This window comes from Ursus arctos, unplaced genomic scaffold (genome assembly GCF_023065955.2).
Source record: "Ursus arctos isolate Adak ecotype North America unplaced genomic scaffold, UrsArc2.0 scaffold_16, whole genome shotgun sequence".
NCBI lineage: Eukaryota > Metazoa > Chordata > Mammalia > Carnivora > Ursidae > Ursus > Ursus arctos.
Genome location: NW_026622830.1, coordinates 23,017,415 through 23,042,468, shown reverse-complemented (window position 1 = coordinate 23,042,468; position 25,054 = coordinate 23,017,415). Strand labels below are relative to the sequence as shown.

The window sequence follows — 25,054 nt, the reverse complement described above, 5'->3', positions numbered from 1 at the left end:
CTGTTGGTATGAGAATGTGTCCACACAAGCCCACGTGGCTGGAATATTGCCAAAGGATTCCTTTTACTTTTAAACTGTAGCACAATGGTCCCTTTCCCCACCCAGTACTCCTTCTCTGAAACTACACGCATTGGACTTGGGTCTCAGAACCACCTGAGTTCTGCACGCAGAGTCAATTTGGGCCCCCCTGAGCTTCATGTAGTTTCCCTCAAAGGTAACAGGAGCTTAATAACACTTACTGCACAGTTTTGTCACTGAACATTAAAATAGAAAACAAGTGAAAATACCAAGCAGTGTCTGACACAGAACAGAAATGCAAAACATACTGGCTGAACGGGGGTCTTGGCCTTTATCTCCGTTTGATGTAATAAACAGCAATTATTTATGGTTCTCAAACATATGGGCAAAACTGAAATCTTAGAGGTACTTCACTGCATTGTTCAGTGTTTCTCATTTAAAATCCCCATAATACATTCTTCTCTGAAACATTTCTTCTGATGAATAAGTATACTTTCTTTTATGTGACAGTGGGGACTCAGAACCTTGACTTCCATTTCTGCCTTTGGCTCCCAGGAAGCTCAGAGCAAGGTTTTATACTCAGTTGCAGATTTCCTCGCTGACCTGTGGGGGGCAGTGTGGGATGGGGAGAGAGCAAGGGCCCTGGGGTTGGAAGATGGGAACTGGGGCACGCTGGGCCCCTTCTTCCTGTGGCTGGATAAGCTGAGCCTTAGTCCCCTCACCTGTAGAAAGGGGGTAAGAACAATGAGGACACCTATTTTACAGGAACATTGAGATAATGTGTTAAAACTACTTTATAAATTACCAAAAAAAAAAAAAAAATCCCATGAAAATTGGTTATTAGCAGTACCGGTTTTCTGACATGATTATTTCCCTTTCCCACCTCCCAATACTTGCATCTTATCTTTTAAACTTGTTCTAATCATTTTTGCAGTTTTATTATAACTGTGTCTTTTAATTTGCTGTGATCCTTTCTGGAAACATAAATGAATGACAAAACTATTTCTAAAGAGCAATCTCCCTGAGGGCAAGAAATGTCCTTCACTTGTTTTGTGTAATAACAATTTACAGTAGAAATATGTGTAGCTACAGGAACGCCTTGCTGGCCCAGTCAGTGGAGCATGTGACTCTTGGTCTGGAGGTTGCAAGTTTGAGCCCCATGTTGGTGTAGAGATTACTTAAAAAGAGAGAGAGAAAGAAAAACATGTAGCTACAGAATGAACATTTAGCTTTTGTTCCTATGCAAAGGCCAATGGAGGTATTTTGTACTGAATTATTAAAATAAGCGGAACTGTAGGTCAGAGAATGATCCAGAAAGGAACTTTTTCGTTGGGCTTGTACTGATAATGACTGATAATCTAGTCATGCATTCCTTCTTTCATTTGTCCAAGCTTATACTGATGCCTACTGTGAGCCAGGCATTCCTGGGGCACTAGAAAAACAAAGGTGACTGATCCAAACACAGTGCCCACTCTGAAGGAGCTCACAGTGCAGGATGGAGAAGGCTGTGTCAGCCATAGTTTGCATCTGGGGCAGACAAGGCTGGACAGAGGGTGGGTACGTGAGCACACATGGGATTTCTCTAGTCAGAAGGGGAAGCAAGGATTCAGGTAGAGGAAACATACAGGGTCATCTCTTCAGGTAACCCCAAGCGGTTCAGTTTGCTCAGCGAAGAACGAATTCCAGACTCAGAAACAAGCACAGGTCAAATCAAGAAGAGCCTTGCAGCCTCCAGGAGCCTGGATTTTATCTTGAAGGGGAAGGTGGTGTGTAGTGGGTGAAAGACGCCGACAGTCTGGAAGTGAGGGCTTTGGGACATCCCCGACCTGATAGAGCCAATTCGGCTCTTCAAAACGCAGCTCCGTATTACAAGGCACACTGTTTCATGATTACTCAGCTTATGGACACGACTTGGCTCTGCAGGCAGAGGGATTCATAAACGGCCTGTATGGACAGAGGCCAACTGGGATGCTGAGAAGGGGAGTCAAGTTCTGGACCGAGGCTGGACTAAGTGACCTCTAAAGTTTCTTCTAAATCTGCAGTTCTGTGATTCTCAAGCAAGCCCAGTAGCTGAACTGGTGCTGTGGGCTGGGATCTGTGGCTGGGGAGCTGCCCTGGGCAGCAAATGGGTTAAGGCTCAAATAACTTTTATATATGAATTAATGTGTGGAGTTGGGAGCCAAAATCTGTTCCATTAATTTTTCCATCCATTCCAGGAGCAGTTAGGTACACACAGTAAAGTTTATTTTGGTGCATGGTATACTTCACTCCATTAAAAATAAATTAATCAGCAAATTCCTGCCTGGCTCAGCTCTGGTTTATGTAAATAGTGCCCAGCTGTAATGAGTTACAAGGTGTTACTATCTCACACACACAGAGGGGGCTTCACTCTAGAACTCTGCTCGCAACAAAAGCATCTTAAATAAACTCAGAAAAGGCGGTCTGATTTGTAATGTTTTCACAGAAGTGGGATATACCTCACCCATATAGAATTTCTTTATATGACTCATTTATAGCAAGTTAAATGAAAGAAGTTTGATGGGGGAGGGAGGGGCACTATGGTTCCCCGCCCCCTTTCTTCAATGCAAAGAAATCCCCCAAGAGATGACCTGTGCACACTCAGGAAGGAGGGGACTGATCCGCAAGTGCAAGACCGAGCTGGCCCTGCAGCACATGCTCCAGAAGTTGGGATGGGGCTAGAAAGGGGGGCACGGGGCTGAGCCGGTACAACGAAGCCAGAAAGAATTTTCTCCTCTTCTGCCCAGTATCTCACATAAAGGGAGTCAAGAGAGGAAAGAGAGCATGTTCCTCACCTCGTTCAGCGGGCAAGTGACAAAGGGACCTATGTTCTTGGAGCTTCTTTCCAAAAGACTCAGGATGTTTCAAGCCCCTTGGCCATCAGAGGCCTCCTGGGTCCCAGAGGATGGAGCCTGGCAGGCTATGGCTTGGCCAGAACAGTGACATCTCCGTGAACTGGAGACAAAAGCAGCGGCAGAGACCCTCCTGACACTCTCACCCTCCCTGTCTCTAACTGAGCTGGGTGGTGGTCCTCAGCTTATGGTAACTGCCATCTCAGATAAGTTTCTAAAAACCCTGGAATAAAGAAGAGCCATGGCAGAGATAAGTCTCTGATTCTTTTAATGGCCAACTCAACCCCATGGCTCAAAGCCAGAGGACAGAGCGTGGTTACCCGTCTTGACTCAGCAGCATTCCAAACTGCCCCTTGGCCGTGGTGGACCCTTGGTGGAAGTACCCCCTCTCTAACCTATCCCCATCCCTCTGCCTTTGGGAAAAGCTGTCAATCACATAGTCACCAGAGGGGACCAGGAGAGTGTGTGCTGGGGAGCTCTTGCTCCAGGCTTCTCCTGTGGGGGAGGATACCTCAGAAGAGCTAAGGGTTCTCCCAGCACTGTACCCCACCAGATCAGACTCCTGGGCATTACTAAGAGGAAAATCAACACAAACGGGGCCAGGTATTTGACAGATGCTGTTCAAAGGTCAGTTCAGGCCACTTTCTGCAGGGTTCGGGGCCAAACTAGCACCTCTCTCCTGGCAGTTCCTCAAAGCCAGCTGGCCAGCTGTTCAGAGGCACCAGCCTATCAAAGACCCTCGTCGTTATAAGTTGGGGAATGGGGCTTCAGGATGCTCTGAGGATTCTTCTCCACAAGAGGGCGCCAGCTCACCTCCCCTGTCAGAAGCAGATCCTCACCATTCATGGAGTCCAAGTACTGCATCTGCAACAGGGGGAACAGGGACACGGGCAGGAGAGACATAAGATGGCATAAGGAACCAGCCTCCAAATGGAGAGGACGGGGAGGGACCTTGTGCCGGGGCGGGGGGGGGGGGGGGGGGAGTCTGACTATCCCAGCTCCCAGGACAGCAGGTCTCTGATCTCCCAGATTATTTCATTCAAGTGGGTTGGGAGAAACGATTTACTGGGGAAGCTCACTGGGAAGGCTGTAGGTAACTCCCCATCATACCCCTGAATAGACAAACAGACACACAAGCCCTGACTTTCTGGACTGCAAGAACTTCCTAGGGAGGATGTACTGGGGGAGACATGTCCTTGGGATGTATGTGAGTTTTATCCGTCTATTCAGGGTAGTGATGCTACTCAAGGTGACTCCATTCCCTTCTCTGAGGTTTAAGTTTCCTTGTCTGAGAGAGGGGACAGTAACATGTACCCCACAGGACTCATGAAGAGATTAAATGATACAACATATGTACACTGTAGTCACTGGAACTTTTTAAAATTTTAAGTACGTATGCCTTTACTGTCCTCTAGTGAGCTCCGACCCCACAATTAGTGGGCAGCCATGCTGACCAGTGGGTCCAGCTTTGCCCACTAGGATGGCTGGGGGAGTTTGTCCCCCTGAACAGCAAGTGGAAAAGGGACACCTGAGATGGAGAATGGGGAGCAGCTGCAGGGAAGGTGAGGTTGGGCCGTTCTGCAAGAGGCAGGTGATCTAATGAGTGGCCAAGTCTCAGGAGATAAAGGTGGTCTCTGGGAGGATCCCCCGGGCTGCTGCTAGTAAGAACAGCAGAATGAGAAATACTTTCAAGTGGACAGGAAAAATCAAGGGGACAGCCGGATCACATCAGGAGTGAGCACTGGATTCAGAAAAGATGAAGCTCCACTGGGGGGTGAGAAGGCATGTGGGAGAACAGGGGCAGGAGTCCAGGCCTCATCTTAGTCCTTGGATCATCTCCCTCTTCCAAGAATTCTTTCACTCCTGTTGTTTCACCTTCAGGCTGCTGACCCTTGGACTCAACCCATCTCTCACATATACCTCAGGTCTAGATTTCCACACATCCAGCTGACTTCCAGTGCAAGGAGAGCAAGTGACCCATTACCATTACCTTGACTAAAATATACTCCTCTTTCCAACAGCTCCATTTCTGTACCTAATGTCACCTCTCTGGCCACCTTCTGCACTGAAAATCTCAACATAACCTCTGATTGGCTCTTGGGCTACCCACCAGACCAACTAGGATCATGGCACAGGACTAGTCTGTTGAGGGCCCAGCTTCCTGGTCCTTCTTTATCTGCTCACTCCTAGTCTCACCTTTCTTTGGCCTTCCACAGCACTTTGTTCCTACCTGTATCACATCACAGACTGACTTATTCCAGGGTTAGCCTTGTGCCTGACTGGCTCCCTCACCAGACCACAAGCTGGCTCGAGGGCAGGTCTGGTCCTATGAATCTCTGCTTTCTCAACAGAGTGCCTGGCACAGCAGATATTCAGAAATTTTGCTGACAGGACCAGGTCCCCATCAAAGCTCCCTCCTTCCCTAAGAGCCAGATCACTGTTTTCCTATTGCCTGCCTCTCATTGGACAATATGGGACTTCTTATAGGGGACTGGTGTGCAGTCCCTTCTTTTAGGGCCCTCGAAAAGGCCCCAGCTATGCCCTTGTTGTGGCCCCTGGCACAAGCCCACCATGGCAGATGGAAAAGTTAGGCTGGTCTCTCAAAAAACACAGCATTTGCTTTGCCAATTGCTACTTGTGTCTGACGGTGAGTCCAGTCAACAGTGTGAGTCTCGAGAGGTCTCTGTGGGTGGAGCCCTCTGACCACAGTGCCTTCTCCCAGCTCTGGCAGATCTGAAAAATGGTCAAACAGAAGTCCTGGCTTCTGGGATTCTCTCTCTGGGTCTGAAGAGTCCCACTGTGTGGTTTTTCCAACAATTGGCAAGCTGCTCCTGCTAGCCCTGTCTTCTCCCTAAGTGCCAGGGCCTGGCCTTCCCCTTCCTGGCTGTTGAAGGCTTGAAGGCCGTGGATACAGGTGAATAAGAGAATAACTGTGGGGTGAGGCCCCTTCAACTCCAGGGCCAGGCCCATGAAGCAAAGGTGTGACTCATGGGACAGCCTGAGCTGATGAGCTGTCTGGAGCAGCAAAGGCCTCTAGTGGCTCCATGAATCACCAGCTTGGAGTTGTAGGCCAGCTGTGCAGGCTGACTCACTGGGAGACCCTGGAAAAGCCTCTATGTTCCTCTTCTCTGCCACTCAACTCACTCATCTATAAAGTGTGGGTTTCTCCATCAATACAGGATCAGGGGGCAGAGAGATCAAGAAATGAAGTAGCCATGGTTTCAAGGAAAACTATATAGTTAAGCAGTCCCCACTCTGGAGTTTTCTCTTAGAAATTCTGGTGCCAGGGAGCCCCAGGGGACGAGGGGGTAGGGAATGAAGTAGGGGGACCCTACTTGACTGTGGCTAGCACTCAGTGGGAAGAGGCTTGAGGGATGTCTATGGAATGCTGCCTGGAGCCCAGTCCTGCTAGAAATCAGGAGCAGGAAACATGAACGCTGGAGTTTCAAAGTGGGGACAGAAGTGGCTACAGTGGGTAACTACACTGTACCCCATTCCTATATCCTACAGGACTGTGTGTGCCCGGGGTCTCGCACAGCACTGGACACATAACACGCAATCAAATGTGTAGTGAATGAATGCCTAAAAGTTTCTGAGAGCAGACTACTCAGTTCTTCTTCTATCCCATTCCCCACTCCCTGCCTAGCTCATGGCTGGACACACAGAAGGTGCTCTTCATCAGCACCTGCTGCTGACAGGATGTAGTTAGAATTCCCTCAGACCAGCCTCTGGGAACTCAACCTCTCACAATCCTCTCAAAGTCCAGCATCTCCAGACCTCAGCAAAGACCTGCTTTCCATAAGCCTCTGGAGGGGAGGGGTAGGGTTGCTCACCTGCTTCCTCACATACTCCACCAACAACTCAAGGTGCCGAGGGTCTTCACATTTCTGGTTGAAGAAGGTTCTCCAGAGGGCAGCAGCCAGCCCATGGTCATCTGAAAGGATCCCCTGCAACACAGAGTACAACTGGTCTTGCGGGGAGTATGGCAGTCATACATACAAAAGCTGGGGATACTGTGAACATGCTGGCAACCACAGAATCGGATTGGAAAGACCTTACAGACACCACAAGAAAGAAACGGGGCAGCTACATGGTAGAGCCGGAAGGGGTCTTCAGAGAGCATCTGGTCCAACTCTTTCATTTTATGCAGAGGAAGGACACGGGAGCCAGAGGGGCCAAGTGACTGGCTAAGATTAATGTAGAGATGGGGTTCATGTCTGGCTGCCCTCCCAGGCCACAGCTCCCTCTACTCCCCCACACTGTACTTGACCCAGCAATACCTGTGAGGCCAAGAAGAGAAACGGTGGCACAGTACTCCTACTGCTATCTGCAAGGAATGGGCACAGAGTGTAGTGGGTGGGTATTTTTTCCCAGAAACAGAGGTGGGCATAGACTGCACCTTCTCTCCTGGTCCAAGGGCACACATCTGCAAGGCAGCTGGCTCTCTGGGAAAGGAAACCGGGCACCTCGGCCTCACTGTCACCCATCTCTGGGTTGGCCACGGCTGGCCCTGCCTCAACTAGAGGAATAGGCTGTTCAGCAGGACTGCCATGGGCCAGAGGGAATGCTCAGAGCCTGTGTGTATCTAATATTTTCCTTTGTAGCACGGGCGACAGCTCTGTTGAGAAGCCCATATATCACAGAGACTAATCAGCACCTGGGCCATGGACTAGAGCCATTTTCTAGTTTGGACCTCTAAAGGAAGGAGAGAGGAGGGTCCTGCTTTGTGGGGTGAGGGTGACTGAAGGGAAAGGCACCGAGAAGCTGCTGTGTCCAGGTGCCAAGTGAATGTGGAACCACACAAAGCACCGACTAGGACTTACAGGTCAGAAGGCTGGACCAAGTCCTGGCTCTGTCACTACCAAGCTCAGAGACGGCGGGCAATTCACTACTCAGCTATGAAACAGAGATGAAAGTGCTTGCCCTACACACAGCATCTTTGCATCATGAAAGTGAGATCACGTAAAGGCATTTTGTTACGTGTAGTATGTCAGATACAAGGATCAGGCGCTTGCTTTGGCAGGTAGCTGCGGCTATAGCTGAAACAACAGTGAGATCTAGGGATCAGACCACCTAGGTTCAAACGGCAGCTCTGTCACTTGACTGTGTGGCCCCTGGAAAGCCACCAGCCCTTCCCGAGCCTCAGTTCCTCATGAGCCAAACACAGTAAGACCCAGCCCACAGACTGTTGTGAGAATTCAGAGATCATGGCCATGACAGGCTCTGGAAGTGGCAAAACATTACACGAAGACCCCAGATCATGTCTTCAATGTGATGCTGTGCACTGGCCTCTGGGACACGGCAGCATATGATGTCTGACTTTAGGCCTGTTGCCACGAAGGGCCAAGCCCAGGATGGGGTGCTGACAGTTTGGTGGAAAAACATTCAACCTGTTCCAAATGCCCCCTGCTACACATCCCTATAATTCCCCAGCTTAAGAGACTGTGCTGGCACAATGGCTGAGTCAGGCAAACCAGCCTCTTCTGGCAGATGGGGACAGGGCCCAAGAACAAGCTCAGGCACATCACCGTTCTCTAAGCTATTTGCTAACACATCAGCCTGCCTGTGTCTGAAGTGCCCTGGGCACAAGCTGGAGGGCTGCTGGCAGAGACCCACATGTGCTACAGAGGAAGGAAGGGCAGTGGGAGCGGGTGTCATGAGGACCTAGAGAACGAGCACAGAGCAAAGGACAGCAAAAGCCCTGGGAGCCACAGCCTGCTGCAAACAGGCACCCCTGGCAATGGGGGGAGATGGCTGGGAAGGGACAAGTCCATAATCAGTCAGAAAGAAAAGGATGACTCAGGACTCAGATCAACAGTGATAACACCTGACTGTTCCAGGCTGTCAGTTCCTTCAAACACCTGGCTCCTAATGACTACGTATGCCAAGAAGAACAGATATTATTATCCCCATTTGAAAGATAAGTACACAGAGGCTTAGAGGTTAACTAGCTAATTGGTGGTAGACTCAGGACCAGAATGCACTGGGGAGGTCAAGGGATGGTGCCTGACTAGCTCTAGTTAGGACGCAGTACTGGCATAGAGTGGGGGGTGCAATAAAAATGGCTGAATAAATCAGTGAGCCCAACTTCAGCCTTTTCCCCACCAAACTGCTAGTATGTCAACGAAAACAAATGGGAGACCGGTCTGAGAGAGAAATCAGAAAAGGAAAAAGGGTGCTTGACAGCCAGATATTAGTTTGCATAGCAATGTTCCCACAATCTACTTGGGGGCCTGCCTGTTTTCCCTCATGACACAAAAAAGCACCCTTCAGGAGATGAAGACACCTAGGTCTAGAGTAACTGAGAGGAAGCCTGTGCCTTGAGTGTCCCGGTTATGGTTAAGGCTTCGGAGTGGCGGTCTCACTCAGAGAAGACTGATTTGTGACACCACTACATGCTTAGCATGACGCTGAGAACGCAGAATGACAGCAAAATGCTCTCAGCTCGCAGGCAGTTTGCAATCTAGCTGAAGGACCAGGCTGGTGCACACCGAACAGCAGCACAGGATCAAATCCTAGAGAGTGAACAACTGCCAACCTGTACAGGGAGACTCCAAGGCAGGCTCTGTACATGGCTGACTCCTCACTCTTCAGTCTTAGCTTCTAGGACACTCTATTTGTAACTAGACATTTGCTTGTTTACCTATTTACTGCCTGTCTCCCCATTAGAAGGTGAGCTCCCGTGGGAAAGAACCACACCATGTTTGTTTTATTCACCAAACATTCCCAGTGCATCCCACATGGTAGGCACTTTCTTCCTGTTTAATGGACGGATGGATGGGTGGGTGGGTGGATGGGTGGATGAGGTTGAAATTCAGAATAAATAAACACAGATCTAGAGAGGTCAGGGAAAGCTTTGTGGAGAAGGGGACCTTTAAGACTGGAGAATATCTGGAGAGCCACATCCTATGCAAGAGAGAATATACTGGTTCACTGAACATTTACAAAGAGAGGGCCTACATGGTACCAGGCCCAAAGCTGACAGACTCGGCCACTGCCCTCCAAACCTAGCTGTCCAGGAGAGCTTCAGGCAGGCACAGCATGTCTGTGGGGCAGTGGGGCAGATGGTCTCACTTGGAAAGAAGGTTACACACTCAAAAGCAGTGGGAGAGAACAGTGGATAGGACATGCCACGACGGGGACAGTTGACAGAAGGCCCGGAAGTTCCATGGAGGAATCTGGACTTAATGCAGCAGAAAACAGGAAGGTTCCAAAAGTGGCCAGGGTAGGGGCACAACCCAAGCAACAGCCTAGGGAAAGGGTGCTGCAGAACGGCACTGTCCAACTGAACCTTCTGTGAGGACAGAAATGTTCTATAGCCACACTGTCCAGTACAGCAGCCACTAGCCACACAAAGTTATCGAGCACGTGAAATGTAACCAGCGTGACTCCATTTTCCATTTTATTTAAGGACTTTAAATCAAAATAGCCACACGTAGGGGCACCTAGTTGGTTCAGTCGGTTAAGCGTCCAACTGCTGATCTCAGTTCAGGGCTTGATTTCAGGATCGTGAGTTCAAGTCCCGCGTCGACAACAACAACAAAGAGCCTCATCCGGCTAGTCTTGGACAGCACAGCTCTAGAACCCGTGACTCCCAGTGTGGTCTGCAGAATGGCTGCACCGCATCACCTGCAGCTTGTCCGCCACACAGAACCTCAGGCCTCGCCCCAGACTTGCCAAGTCAGATCTAAATTTTACCTACGTGATGTGCATGCACATTAAAATTACTGAGGAACTTTTACAACAGATGCCCACCTACAGCAGTTAAATTAGAACTTTTGGGAGACGGGGTCCAAACACGGGTATTTCTAAAAGCGTCCCAGGTAATTAGTATATTTCCCAAACTTTCCGACTCTTAAGAGTCACCTGAGGTGCTTGCTAAATACCAGGCCCCACTGCGATTGACCTGGAATCTTCAGAGAGGGGCTCAGGAATTAGATTTGAAGAGCTCCCCAGGTGACTCTTGTGACCAGGCATGTTGTGAGGTGGCTCTGCCAGCATGGACTGGGATGGGAGGGACGGAAAAGAGACACAATTCAGAACATCTTTATTAATACTGCTGAAAGTAATCAGCTGAGCTGGCTGCAATAAATCCTCACACAAAAGCTAGCTAATAGAGAATTCTATTTCTTCAATTCTAAGCCGCATTTTTCTATACACTGTAAGGTTTCTGAAGTCAGAATGGATCTAATTTAACAATTAATGTTTAGATGTAAGCAGTGTTTCTCAACTCCCACCCCACTCCCACAAAGCTCACGTTAAATCAATGACGTGTGTGGTATGCAATCTAAATTGCTCTCCGATAAACCTTCCTGTTTTCTACAAATCTCTGGCGGACTAAGAATCAGGAAACCTCAATTTTAACTAGTCCTATTTTTGTAAGCTTATCTCCTGGCTTTAATTATTATCTTCAGACTGATAACACTTCCTCCAGCCTGAACTCGTTTCTTACTTTCATCCTTTATGCTTTTCCTCCCTTCTTCATTCCTCACTCACCACAGGCCAGGTACCACGCCAGGCAAGAGTAATGCAAACACAGCAGACACTGCCACGACCCGGAAGGAGTCTCCACCCAGCCCGGGTGACAGTTAACACTAGCGGAGCAAGTGCTGCAGAGTCCAGGGCAGGCAGAAGGAGCTGAGCCCAGGGAAGTTCCAGGCCTGTTTCCCAGAAGGGGTGGTGCTTGCAAATGAGCATAACAGCACATGTTTTGTTAAAAAGATGAGGTATGATGAACCCTGATAGTGTGCATACAGGTGTTCATTACACCATTCTTCTACCTTTTTGATGTGTTTGACATTTCCATAATAACAGTGGGGAGAAAAAGATAAGATGGAAGCTACCACACGTGTGAACCCTGAGGACATTATGCTAAGTGAAATAAGCCAGTCACAAAAGAATAAAACCCACATGATTCCACTTACATGGGGTACTCAGAGTATTCAAATTCAGAGAGACAGAAAGCAGAAGGTGGTGGTGACCAGGGGCTGAGGGAAGAGTAAGGGTTTAATGGGTACAGAGCTTCAGTCTGGGAAGATGGATAAAGTTCTGGAGGTGGATGGTGGGGACAATTGCTCAATAATGTGAGTGTACTTAAGGTCACTAAAATGTGCACTTAAAAACAGTAAATATGATGTTATGTATATTTTACAATGTTCTGATGTGTAAGGGGGCCTAAGATACATTGTTCAGCGAAAAAGGCAAGGTGCAGAATAGTGTATGTAGTGTAACTTCCATTGTGTAAAGAAAATACATAGGTGCCTGTGTATGCAAACATAACGTCTGGAAGGACACCCAATAAACTATTAACAAAGTTTTCCTCTGGGAGAGGGAATTGGGCAGGACAGGAAAGGGGCCTTCTATTTTTTACTTCAACTGCTTATGTGCAGTTTTATGAGTTTTTGAAATGAGTATGTATTGCTTTTATAATGAAAGCCACAAAAGTGTGTGATTTGTCTGGCAGCCCACGCTGTTTACATGTGTATGGCTTCCTATCTCTAGAGGCTGACACAGTGACTGATTTGCCTTTGCCCCTACATCCAGCACCCCACAAGGGAGTCAATAAATGCTATTACTTGAATGATTCGACCATATTATATCGTGGTTTTTTTCCCAAGCACTAGGCAAACTGCTGGGCATAGTCCTTCCCGTTGTCAAGTGAATGAAGATGAGGAAACAAATTCTAAGCCATATCGGTAGGTAGCGACGATGTCCCCTGAAGGTTCCCTCAGAGTTTCTCATCAAAAGTCTTTCTATGTAAGTGACGAATCCCTGAATTCTCCTCCAGAAACCAATACTGCACTGGGTGTTCACTAATTAAAATTTAAATAAAAAAAAAAAAGGCTTTGTTGGGGAAAGCCAATGTTCTGCTTAAGGCTTGGCAAATGATCTTACCTCATCATATCCCAAGATTGCTGCATAGAAATTATTTGTCATAAGGATCATGTTCTTCTTCAGGATATAAGAATTAACCTACAGAAACAAAATGACAAAAACAAAAGTATGAAAAAAAGGGGGAAAAAACAAAAAAATATGATTTCTGCTTCTTAACTATCACAGACTCTTAGTAAAACAAAGAGAGAAGGCCCCTAACAGGTCGAACTTCTAGTCCATTCCCATTTCCATGATCTGCCAGGATTTTCCCCAATTTGAAAGTTTCTTTCAGGTTTTGATCCCAAATTACACAAAGCAGTAACTCAGTTTAATGAGCTGAGCCCTAAGTACGCGTCAGGCTTTATGCTAGACCCTCCGAACAGAAAGTGTAAGAAATGGTTTCTTAGGGGGAGGAGCACATAGTCTATTATGGAAAAACAAACATGTAAAAAATAATTAAACTGCAATATGTTGCCTCAAATTCTATCCAAAAGTGGCAAGCAATAAATGAATTTTAGTACAGACGATGTCTGCTCTGGGAGTAGGCGAAGAGTTCTCCAGGAGGTAACACTTAGGTGGACCTTGGAGGAGAGAGGACATTCCAGACAAAGGCAACAAGGTGTGCCAAGGTGCAGAGGCAGGAAAGAAAATGTTTGTGGAGTGCCAGGGAAGGTGAATGGGAAGGAAGCACTGCAAAGGTATGTTGGAGCCAGGTTAGGAGATGTCTGGGGCTACTCAAAGGAGCTGGTGGTGGTGAAAAACAGAAGGAAGTTGTGAGAGGTGCGAAGACGAGGGAGAGAGGCAGGGCCCTGAGGGAGATGCTGAGGAGAAAGGAGAGCCCCTGAGACCGTGACGAAGAAGAGAAAATAAGCTGGCCTGAAGTAGTAAGACTGTTAATCTTAAGAGACTGTTTTGAAATACAATTCCAGGGAGACCATGGACACCCGGGTAGAACTTGTCTCAGAGAACAGCCAGGTAGGCCTTCAGAGTCTAGACTGAAGTTCACTGAATGTCTTCAGTAAGTAAAACTCTGCCCTGCAGACTTCTAGGAGTATGTTTGAGAGCCCGGTCCATGTTTCATTCCTCTCTGGGATCCCAGCACAAAGCCTAGTGTAATGTGCAGTATGTAAGTGAGGACTCACTGGATATTTAAACTGACAGGTTTTAGAAACAACCAAGTTACTTGGAACTTTACACAGAGAATAAGATTTGTGCTTAACAACCCTGACCATAACCATGCCCACTGTCATCTCCTCCATTTACCGAGGACCTAGTATGGGCCACGTGCTTCATGGAGATCATCTCCTCTAACTCACTGGAACTCAGAGGGTAGGTGTGCGAGAGTCACATTTTTACGGACACAGAAAACTGAGCCTTAGGCAGGTGAAGTGACTGGCCCTAGGTCCCATAGCAAATGAGTGATAAAGCTGAGACTAGCATCCAGGTCAGTCTGAGTCCAAAGTCCATGTGCCTTACATTCCATCAGATTCCTGCCTCCAGAAGGATGATTTTACTTTGGATCATAAATCAAAGACTGAGTGATTTAATCCTGTGGTTCATAACTGGTCTCTGAAGAAGAGCAGAAAGGAGTAGTGAAAGGACCTGGGTTCGGTCAGACAACCTGGGTTCAAGTTCTAATTCTGCTGTATACAGAGAATGTGACACTGGGCAAGTCAAATAACCTCTCTATTTCCTTGCCTTTCAAATGCCCTATACACAGTCCTGGTTTAAACAGCAAATGAATTAGCATGTATTCATTCATTAATTCAACAATGTATGCTGAAAGCCTCAGTAAGCTGTGAAGTGCTCTGCAAATGCAATGAATTATGAGTAATACCTTCTGGTTTGTTTATAGAAAACTAAAACCAGTTCCAATAGTCAGGGATAATTTTCAAAAAAGAAGAGAGAATGGCCCAGCTCAAGACTGGAAAATGTGAGATTGGATGCAGCTGGTGGTACAATCCATGACCCTTCTCCCCTACCTTCAACCCAGGCCAAATCAGACCTCCAGCCTTTATGTTCCTAGAGCTCCGTCCACACTCCTCCACACTCCTCCTCCTGGATGAACAACACGGTTTAGAGCTGCGTATGTACCTGTCTCTCCCACTAGACTGTGAGCTGCTCAAAGGTCATAAGGAACTCTGTCTGATTAATCTTGGTACCCCCGACAGACACCTAGTCCAAGGCCTGGCTCGGAGCAGGACTTGAGACTGGCATGCTGATGACTGAATCCTCAGAAGAGCCTGAGTGCCACACATTGCGTGTTCTGTCCAATGACACCCTTTTGTTTCCCCTTTTTTGCTGCTTGAATACCTTGCATGTTTCTGAAATTTCAAAAATATGTACTGCCTAACTTCTTACTGCACCATCTTCCAGAATGGGCTGTGGGGAAAGGCAGTCAAGAAACAAGCCAGAGCAGAGTTCATTCCTTCTGAAGTGTGATGATGGGACTACAACGCAGACCCGCTGAGAGCCATTCTGGGGCTCTCCCTACTCCCGTACAAGTTATTCTCTTCATGATGCAAGAAGAATCAGAGCCACAAACAGATGTCAGAGACGTCACACAAAGGCCAGAGCATCTCTCAGAGGCGAACATTCACTGAAGCTGCTCAGCAGAGCTAGTTTATGTGTTGCATCTACCCCGTGAGCTTTAGAGCTGGAAGGGTCTTCAGAGATCACCTAGCTCAATCCCTCTGAGGAAATGGTGAACTGAGACCCTAAAAGGGTAGGGACTTGTCTGAGGTCACACAGAGAGTTACTGGCAGAGGCAGGATTGGAACCTGATTTCTAGACAAGTGCTTATCTGCTTCACCACCTGTAGGGCATTTCCAGAGACCAGCAACACATTAATCTGTAAACCTCAATTTCCAGCAAGGTCCAGTTACATACAAACACACTTTCTCCTCTTGGGATGCACCTGCATTCCGGCTGGCTACGACCCAGGAAGAATGGAAAGCAGGGACAGAACTCCCTATGAGCAAGGCTCCACGACCTCTGCTCCTGTAGTCTAACTCCAGTGACCTGTAAGCTGCCTCTCCCTCGCCCCTCTAGCTGAGTGATGGCAAGCAGCCACAGCTAGGAATGGCTTTCAGATATCATCACCCAGGCTGGATTAGATCATGAAAAAGGCCCTTCCTGGAAGAGGGCGGAAGCTCGATCAGTGCAGACACATGATCTGCAGGCAACAGGTGAGGGTGAGTGAGAACAGCTTCCTGAACTACTGGACTCACCCCACCGGGCCCTTCTAGCCAGCCCAGCAGCCAAGGGTAGCTGGATATTCCCTCTGGTGAACCTCTGTTGGGATTTTATTCCCACACTTAAGCTTTTGTTTGTTGGCGTGCAGGTTCTGTGTTCCCACTGCCAGATGATTCGGTATGGAGCACCCTGCCCATGATGAATACACGGATGGACAAACCGAATGAGAAACTCCTCCCAGAGAGTGTTGGGCTGTTCTCTTAGTAAACTCTTATCCTTTCCATAATGCTTTGCTTTTCATAAAAACCCATACATACAGCACCACCACAAGGAAAATGTTCTTTTTATATCAGTTACTCATATTTTCCCATTTATTTAAGCTATTAAAATTCATGCAGATATTTTATAAGCCATCAGGATTTGGTGACTGGTATTACTGAATGTTTAATAATAAACTAAACAGAAGAAATCAGAGGGTTAAATGATGACTGCAATTCCTGTAATGACTTAATTAAATTTTTATTGAGTACATAAACTATGATGTCATTTCTAGCCAACCATGGGTCTGCTTTCCCAGCATGTCACAGGGTGGGAGCACTCAATAGGAGGCTAGGCTAAATGAGCAGCAAGTCTCAGCTGAAACGGGGAGGGGAGCAAGGCTCATGTAACACACTCAATAAATTATCCGTTCATTTTTAAACAAAGTCCATGAGTTATAATATATTTGCCATGCACTTTTTATGACATAATAAAAATGTTACCTTAAGGATTACTTAACACATACTACAAATGTTATAGCAGAGGCAGGCACAAGGGGCAAAGAAAACAAACACGAGCAGGCCAGGGACGGGTCTTGGAGTTTACGTCCCAGGGGGAACAGCATAGTATATTAAAAAGGGAATGCCAAAAAGGGGGTGGGGAGATACAAGAGTTCAGGGTTACTAATCAGCAGATTAATGAATGAGACAACCAAAAGGGAACACAAGTAAAACAATAATGAATCTTGCAAGGCACATGTTTAATTAATATAGTATTCTCGAGGAGGAATATTAGCTTTAAAGAGATGCCAGTTCATTTGAGGCCAATTCGCTGCCCTCTTCCCCCTTTTTGCTGTTGCTGCTCTTAAAGACGTTTATGTGACTGCTTAACAGAGGAACCAGATTATGTGATGGAGGGAGCAGTGGAGGATCAAGTTTAAACTCCTCCATGAGCTCTACATGGTTCTCTGTGATCTGTTCTTGGTCATCTTCCGGCCTCACCTCCTCCCACCTCCCCACTTTTAGCTCACCCTCCATTCACAGTAAACGATATGCAATTCCACAAATAGGCCTTGCTCTCTTATAGCTCTTAAGCATACTGCTGCCGGGATTCCTTCCCCTTTCTTTATCCACTGGGATGCTAACTCCTTCTTATCCTCTAAGACATAGCTTATAAATGATACCTTCGGCAAAGCCTCCCCTCTCCCCAGTCTACAGTGCCACAAAAGTGATTCAAGAAAGAGGTCCCATAACTCACTGTTCACCAAGTGCCAAGAACTATGCTAAGCGCTTCATGAATGTGAGCTCACTTAATCATTCCCAGTGACTGAGACAGGTACTCTTACTATCCACACTTTAGAGAAGAGGAAACTGACATCTGGGAAGCTAGGAAATAGTGGGTGAAGATAAGAATACAGAGCAGTCTGACTCTAATGTCTATCTATGTTAGAACAAACAAAAAATTATGTGGCCACTCATTCATGTACCTACAACTTAGATTACCTGTAGAGGCAGGGCTAAGAACAACTAATATGGTCTTGGGTAAACACAACTCGGAGATTCCCAATTGCAATGGTGGCTAGAGATGGATCACCAGATGGGTCATCAGTGGCCAATTACTAATACACATCAGACATCACTGGTATAGTGAAGCCCCACTCCTGGGAAAACTAGTGGGCAAAAGGGTGTGATTGGGGCATGGGAGAACAGAATGGAAGAAGGTTGGTGGGGACAAGAACGGACGCACATGAAGGTAAGAATAAGTTTCACAGCTACTGACTTGAGGCAAAGCTACTAACAGTAGCAGGCTAGTAAGAATCTGTTGGAATGGGGGAGCCTGGCTGGCTCAGTCAGTGGAGCATGCGACTCTTGATCTTGGGGTTGTGAGTTTGAGCTTCGTGTTAGGTGCAGAGATCCCTTAAAAAGTAAAATCTTAAATAAAAAAAGAAAAGAACTTGTTGGAATGAATGAATAATCAAGGGTGGCTAGAGTTGCTGACTAAAGCATAAGGAATACACAAAATTCATCCTAAGCGTACAACAGTGCAAAAGATCGCAGGCCAGGTCTTTCCAGCACTCAGAAATGCCATCAGCAAAGCTCTGCAGTATCAATACCGGGGGCTGTGACTGCATGGCAATAGGCTAATGTGCACTGAACATCAGCCAGTCTATTAAATTCAATGTCAGAAATGAGCTCACTGTGCAACATTATGTGAAACACACAGAAACAGGTGAAAGGAGGGTGGGGAGGGACCAAATACACATGCGTGCATGTAACTCGTTTACCTGCATGATGACTAACAGATCTACTGAGGACCTTTTAGCAATGATCACAAAATACAACAAAATAAAATTGTGTGTGTGTGTGTGAGATACAGAGAAAATTGTATTAATACCAAGAAGAAAAGGAAAAATAATAAAACATGAAAAAAGATGGTCAGTTTCAATTTCTTCTTCCTTCTTTAGAAAATCATGTGAATCTGAGTAAAGCATATTTAAGCTGTGATGAAAAGCCAACCTAAACAAAACATGAGATAATTCTTACACCTTATTTTAATAAATCATTTCAAACATTTCATGCACAGGGAAGCTTGCTACATTGAAATGCCTTTTAAATTTATTTATTTACTTACTTACTTATTTATTTTAAAAATCCCAGTCTTGCAGCTTGGAATCTGCATATTCAAAATTTGCATAGCCTGATCATGTCTTGAAAAACAAGGTCCGTGGTTTGGCAGGCATACCTTCAGAACCATTAGCTTTAATTTCTGAATGGTTACAAAGCATAGGAGCCTTTTCCTCAGGCGTGGAAAACAGCAAAGCAAGAGACAGCTGTCCTTAAAAATTACAGTCATTTACCCACTTGACAAGATACTCAAACACATCAGTTAAGTCTGAAATCACCTTGAAAAGAGCTGATGAGGAACATTATGATCCTGGGAAGATCAAACTATCCTGCCAATTTAATTTTCTTCTATGTCAGGACATACAGATAAGAGGAAGATAACAGCTATAATCTACTCTCATTTCTGAAGTTTTTTATTGCATCCCAGATGGCAAGTCTCATGCGTATTCCAGTTAGAGGGGTTAATATTGGCTTGAAAGAGTCACTGTTTTAACAATAACACTAACAGCACAAAGTCCTAAAGGAAACAATTCTAGGGGCCTCCACTGAAAATCTGAACGGATAATAATTATGATAGTGGTGGTAGTAACAATGAGCATGCATCGCATTTGATTTGATAATGTATTCATATACATGATCTTATTTGTGCTTCATGACCATAACCTTGCCCTTCCAGGAGCTCATAGCCTAACTGCTACTATCGTCCTGACTCTATACACAGGAAAACAGAAGTTGAAAAATGTTAAATGCCTTGCCCCAAAGTCACACCCTTCTTGTGACAGTGCTATGACTTTTATCTTGGACAGCTGGTCCCTAAACCTAGCTAGTGTCTATGCTGAAACGTCACACCTTTCTGCTTCTGATGAATCATACCAGAAATGGAGAATCACACAAGCAAAAAAGTTAAAATTGCTAATTTCAGTACTTTGAAAAACAAGAGTAAAATGGAAACGACTTTGAATTGTTGAAAAGTTATCCTAGAAACAAGATGAGATTCAACAAGGTCAAATACACAATACCATATAGAGGTCAAAATAATAATAAGTAACAGGATGAAGGAACAGCTTGACTACATACATAGTCATAATAAAGTCCCAGAGTAAATCTCTGATCATGAGCTGACAAATGAGAAATTTTTAAGATGGACATATGAAAAGAAATTCCATATACACAGGTCAAAAAACTTTCTTTCTTCTACTATTAAAATAGTCAAAAGTCTTTATTTTAGCTACCATACTTAAATAAACATGGAGAAACCAGAGAAATTTCAGTGAAGAATGTCAGATAGGTATGGTCACGTTGGGTTGCCATTGGTCATAAGCCAGACCATTCAAGATTCTGTGGACAAAAGAAACACCCAAAGGCCATTCCATGAGCTGGCCTGGTTGCTTCCATCACCAGTATCAATGGATCAGCAGATTTTAGAAGTATTCTGATACTGCCTGAGGTGACTACCAGTCACGCTCTGCATCCCTTCCTTTGGGCCCGACTGCATCCCTTACTCCTCCCCAACTCCATATGATCTGGCAGCCTGCTGGTCCTGAAAACCTTCCCCTCACCACAGAGATGGGCAGAGAATCCCAGCTAATCTAATCAGAGTTTTGCTTCTGAGCAGAGACATCCAAAGATAAAAGGCAGCTAAAGCTGGGTCATCCCAAAGAGATTGTGCTAAAAGTTCCTATTTCTAATACTGCAAACCCTGAGCTTCCTGGGGCCTGCTGTCAAACTCTTCTTTCCATTCTGTGAGCACTAGTTAGCCTCCAATAAATGCCTTTGTTTGCTTAAATTAGCTGAAGTCAGTCTCTGTTGAGTGCAATCAATGGATATATTGTCATTCATCAAGTCAATAAAACCTCTCTATAATAATATAATAACATTAGCTAACATTTGTTGAATGCCTATCATGTGCCAGCAACTGTATTAAAAGCTTTATATATTATCTCTTTAATCTTCACAATAATTCTAAAAGGGGGGGTGTCATTGTCCTCATTTTACAGAAGAAGCATCAACTCATTTTCTGTGAAGTCTTTCAAGTTCCCCAAAGCTTGTTGCTTTTTCCTTCACATGGTTTTTAATATTTCCACCAGGAAGGCATACTGTGCTATTTTAATAATCTGTTTATAGTCTGCCCTCCTCATGCCCCCACTGCATTAGACTGTGAGCTCCTTGAGGGCAAAGATGGTACACTACTCAGCACATGTCTGCAGAATGACTCAATGCAGTATTTCCTGTCATAATTACCTCTTGTATTAGTGATGTCCATCCACTTTCACAAATTTCAGGAAAGCTCCCTTGAGTACAAGGATTGAGTATAAGGATTTGGAGAGGGGTTGAGCAGTACATGCTACTGCTGTTTTCATGGTTTCCAAACACTACCCTAGCCTGAAGAGGCCCAACTCCTGTCCTTTCAGTGTGTCCTCACATGGCCTCTGAAACCCCACACCTCTCTCAAAGCAGTCTCTTCCACTGAAATATTTCAAGACCACCTCTAGTTCCATGACTACCATCTGCTAGTGTTCTAGACCTGAAGTCAAAATACTTATACAGAAGTTTGAAGTAAGAAGGACAGCTTCTGACTGAACAGAGAAAGAACTTCACAACTGTCAGGGTAAGAAAACATGAGTGGGCAACTGAGTTCTTCCTGTCTCACTGATCGTTCTAACGAGGTAATAGCCAACTAACTCTGAAGTGAACAGATTAAATAGTAACAGACCTTCGAACCCTGCCTGCTCTATGACAAGTGCTATGGAAGAATAACTAGGAAACTTTCTAAGAAATGGCTTTTGCTTACACCTCCAAGTTTAACAAAAGGCTTATGCCCTGCTAACAAGTGCCAGCACACGGAAGTTTTGACCAGGCTTTGGTTTTCTGTTGTTAAATACAAGATTTGGAAAGTGAAAACAGTTTCATTTATTAGTGGTCATTAATGGCCAAGGTAGAACCAATCAGCAAGGCAATTACCAGAAGTATAATAAGCAAAGGATAATTCCATTTACACCTACTAGGATGGCTATAATTTTTTTTTTTAAAAAAGGAAAATATCAAGTGTTAGTGAGGATATAGAAAAACTGGAACTCTCAAGCATTGCTGGTGGGAATGTAAAATAGCACAGCGATGTGAAAAATAGTTTGTGATTTCTCATAAAGTTAAACACAGAACTACCCTATGACCTAGTAATTCCATTCCTAAGAAGATACCCAAAAGAATCGAAAGCTGAGACTGGAACAGATACTTGTATACCAATGTTCATAACAGCATTATTCACAATAGCCAAAAGGTGGAAAAAACCTAAGCGTTCATCAACAGATGAACGGATAAACAAAATGTGGTATCTACATGCAATGGACTAATATTCAGCCATAAAAAGAAATGAAAGTGATACATGCTATAACCATGGATATACCTTGAAAACATTACACTTAATAAGTCAGACAGAGAAGGACAAATACTGTATGATTTCCCCTTCTGTGAGGTACCTGGGATAGGCATAGAGGCTACAAGGAATTGGGGAGAGCAGAAATGCGCGAGTTTTTGTTGGGGATGATGAAAAAATGGAATAGACAGTGGTGATGGTTACACAACATTATGAATGCATTTCATTTAATGCCACCAAATGGTACTCTAGTGAAGGGTTAAAATGATAATGTGTATTTTATCACAATAAAAAAGAAGACAATTCCAATTACAAATGATTCTTCCCACACAAGAATTCCAATCTGTGACTTAAAAATGTGTACACATTAAAGCCTCTCTTACAATACTTATCCCATTCTGAGCAGTAGTATCTTGAAGTAACTTATGTTCCTTGCTAGACCATAAGCTGTCCAGGTGTAGAATTCTACACTGCCTTGTACGCATTCGCTAAGCATATATGGAGTGCCTACTGTATTCAAGGCATTATGGTATGCAGTGGACATAAAGGATGAATGAAACACAGTAGCTATCCTGAGGAAGTCTGTGATCTCATGTGAAAGACATACCACACACAAATGAAACACCCAGCACGCTGTAAAAAATGGCAACGGTGAGTCTAGGGGCTGAAAGGCTTCAGAGATGAAGCAACATTTATTATATTAGGTATTAAAGGGTGAACAGGTATTACTACTTTTCAGACTAAAAGAATGGTATGTGCAAAGCCAGGGAGAGGTAAACAAATACTGCACTCGCAGAGAAGATTTGTAACAAAGAGGCCATGAATGGGAAGAAGCAGAGGCAGAACTGGAAAGGCGGTATCTGATTGGAAATGGCCCTGAATGCCACATGAAGAGGTCTGAGCACAGGGGAGTTACATGGACAGGTTTACTTCCGAAAATTAACCCTAGAAGTATAAAGTACAGACCACAAAGTTGGGGGAAGGCCAAGAGGTAGGAATAGCAGAGGAGGCTGCGGCAATGGCCCAGGTGAGAGTTGGTAAGGAACTGAATTAACATAAGTGGCAACAGGCATCAAGAGGAAGGAAAGCTTTCCAGAGAAATGTCTACAGCAGGATCAACAGGATCTGATTATCAGGTGGAGGCAAAGGAGAAAAGGTGAGGAGGCCATGACTTGCACATAATCAGACCTCACTGAATGCCAGCTGAAAAAAGAATGCAACAGTTATTTGTAATCATAAGCTGATGCCTTCCTGACCCTGGTCGCACTTAGGGCAGACAACCAGTCTTGCAGGGTTTTAGCAATCACGGTGCCCTCAATGTCTCCTGTGTTGTGGTAATGGAAAATCCTACTTGAACAAGATGTAATATGAGTAAGGTGTGTACTTAGCTTGAGCCCGGCAGGCATCTCCAGTGGAGCAGGAGTACAGACCAGGGCCGAGGAGCCTGATCCCATTTCCCAGCAATCTGTTCGCTACATGTCAGTGGACAGCATTCATCTGGGTCCTCTGCATTCTACCTGCAGTCACGAGGTCTGACTACTGTCAGCAAGATGCTGACACACCTTAGGTTTCCAGACACACTTGCAGGCTCCCAAATGCACAATGGACCTCATGACTGCACTTATGAGTGCAGGAAAGCTGCACGCACAATGCTCCTTTTTAAATGATTCTTTGTTACATTTAGGCAGACTTGGGACAGTGGGAAACTACGGGACGCTTGGTCTCCATCAGTACTGGCCATCTCAAGTGCACAGACAGACAAGCGCAAAAGACGAGAATGGGTAATTTAAAGCTAGTAAGTTCTTTGCTAATGGAGCCTGGGCACTGTCATTTGTCCTGGGTGCTGAGGATCTAAACATCCCAGAAGACCTGGAGGCAGCACTGCCCTTTCCCACTCAGCAATTCCAAGACAGACATCATGCTGCCTGGAAAACCACATTCTTGGAGGATCCAAAATCTACCCCCTTCCCCCAATCTTGAGGTTCCTAGCCCTTTTACCAAACAGTCCTGTCTTCTCCTTCTCTGCAGTAATGGGGAGTAAAAGAGATGGGCCACCCTACTTCACTGAATCACACAGGCTAACTGGTGACTCCAGCTGGGCAAAGGAGGTCAGACCAAAGTCTTCAGCCCCAAACAGTAAAGTGGACATTTCCCTTGTTCTCCATGGGTCATACACAATGCTTGTCTTTCACTGCTGTCTCCTTACTGCTTACTGCTCAGAACCATACAATTTCCCAAATACTTTCCCTGTGGTAACCTCAGAAACAGGCTGGTCCCTGCTATGGAGATGAAACAAAGGCTCAGAAAGGTGAGTTGCCAATTGTCACTCTGCTCAGAGATGGTGGAGATGTTCACAGAAACAATGTCGTCTGATTCCCAGTCCAACATTCTTTTGTCTTAACGCTCAAAGAGAAGTGCTATTCTGCTGACAGAAACCTGTAGAAGCATCCTGGAAGTGGCTGAGCCTGGATTCTGGTAGAAGCACTCCTGCTCAAGTAATGAGAAGGCCATGGTGAGGCAAGCAATAACATTCAGAGTCCCAGAAAATGGAATGGACTTGGCTTTATGAGCTGTGAGAGTGGCCCTCATCTTTATAGGCTAATTCCTTTTGTCCTCTTTTTTCAGCAAAATGTTGCTAAAACAGTAAACATTTTATCTAAAGGAAAAAGAAAACCTCGGTTGGAATGCTGTATCAGGTAAAGAGCTGTGCTCTCTAGAGATCTGTATTCAAGTCCCACTTGGACCTTAGAAATGCTTTGAAATGTAAGCAAACTCTGGGACCAAACAGTTCCATATTCCCACCTTGTAACTCTGGAAGACAAATCTCTGAGACTCAGTTTTTC

The 25,054-nt window shown here is 45.5% G+C and overlaps 1 protein-coding gene across 2 annotated transcripts in view; it reads right to left on the bottom strand.

Moving 5' to 3' along the window:
• Window positions 1–2,240: 2,240 nt before the first annotated feature.
• LOC113258537 (ubiquinol-cytochrome-c reductase complex assembly factor 1) overlaps window positions 2,241–25,054 on the bottom strand; it is a 92,675-nt gene continuing 69,861 nt past the window's right edge. For both annotated transcript variants that reach the window (XM_026503366.4, XM_026503367.4), the window contains 3 exons: window positions 12,783–12,860; window positions 6,722–6,835; window positions 2,241–3,752 (listed from right to left, as the gene is read on the bottom strand). In XM_026503366.4, the coding sequence (XP_026359151.1) occupies window positions 3,618–3,752; window positions 6,722–6,835; window positions 12,783–12,860 (327 nt within the window). In that variant the 3' untranslated portion in view covers window positions 2,241–3,617. The remainder of the gene's footprint in view (window positions 3,753–6,721; window positions 6,836–12,782; window positions 12,861–25,054) is intronic.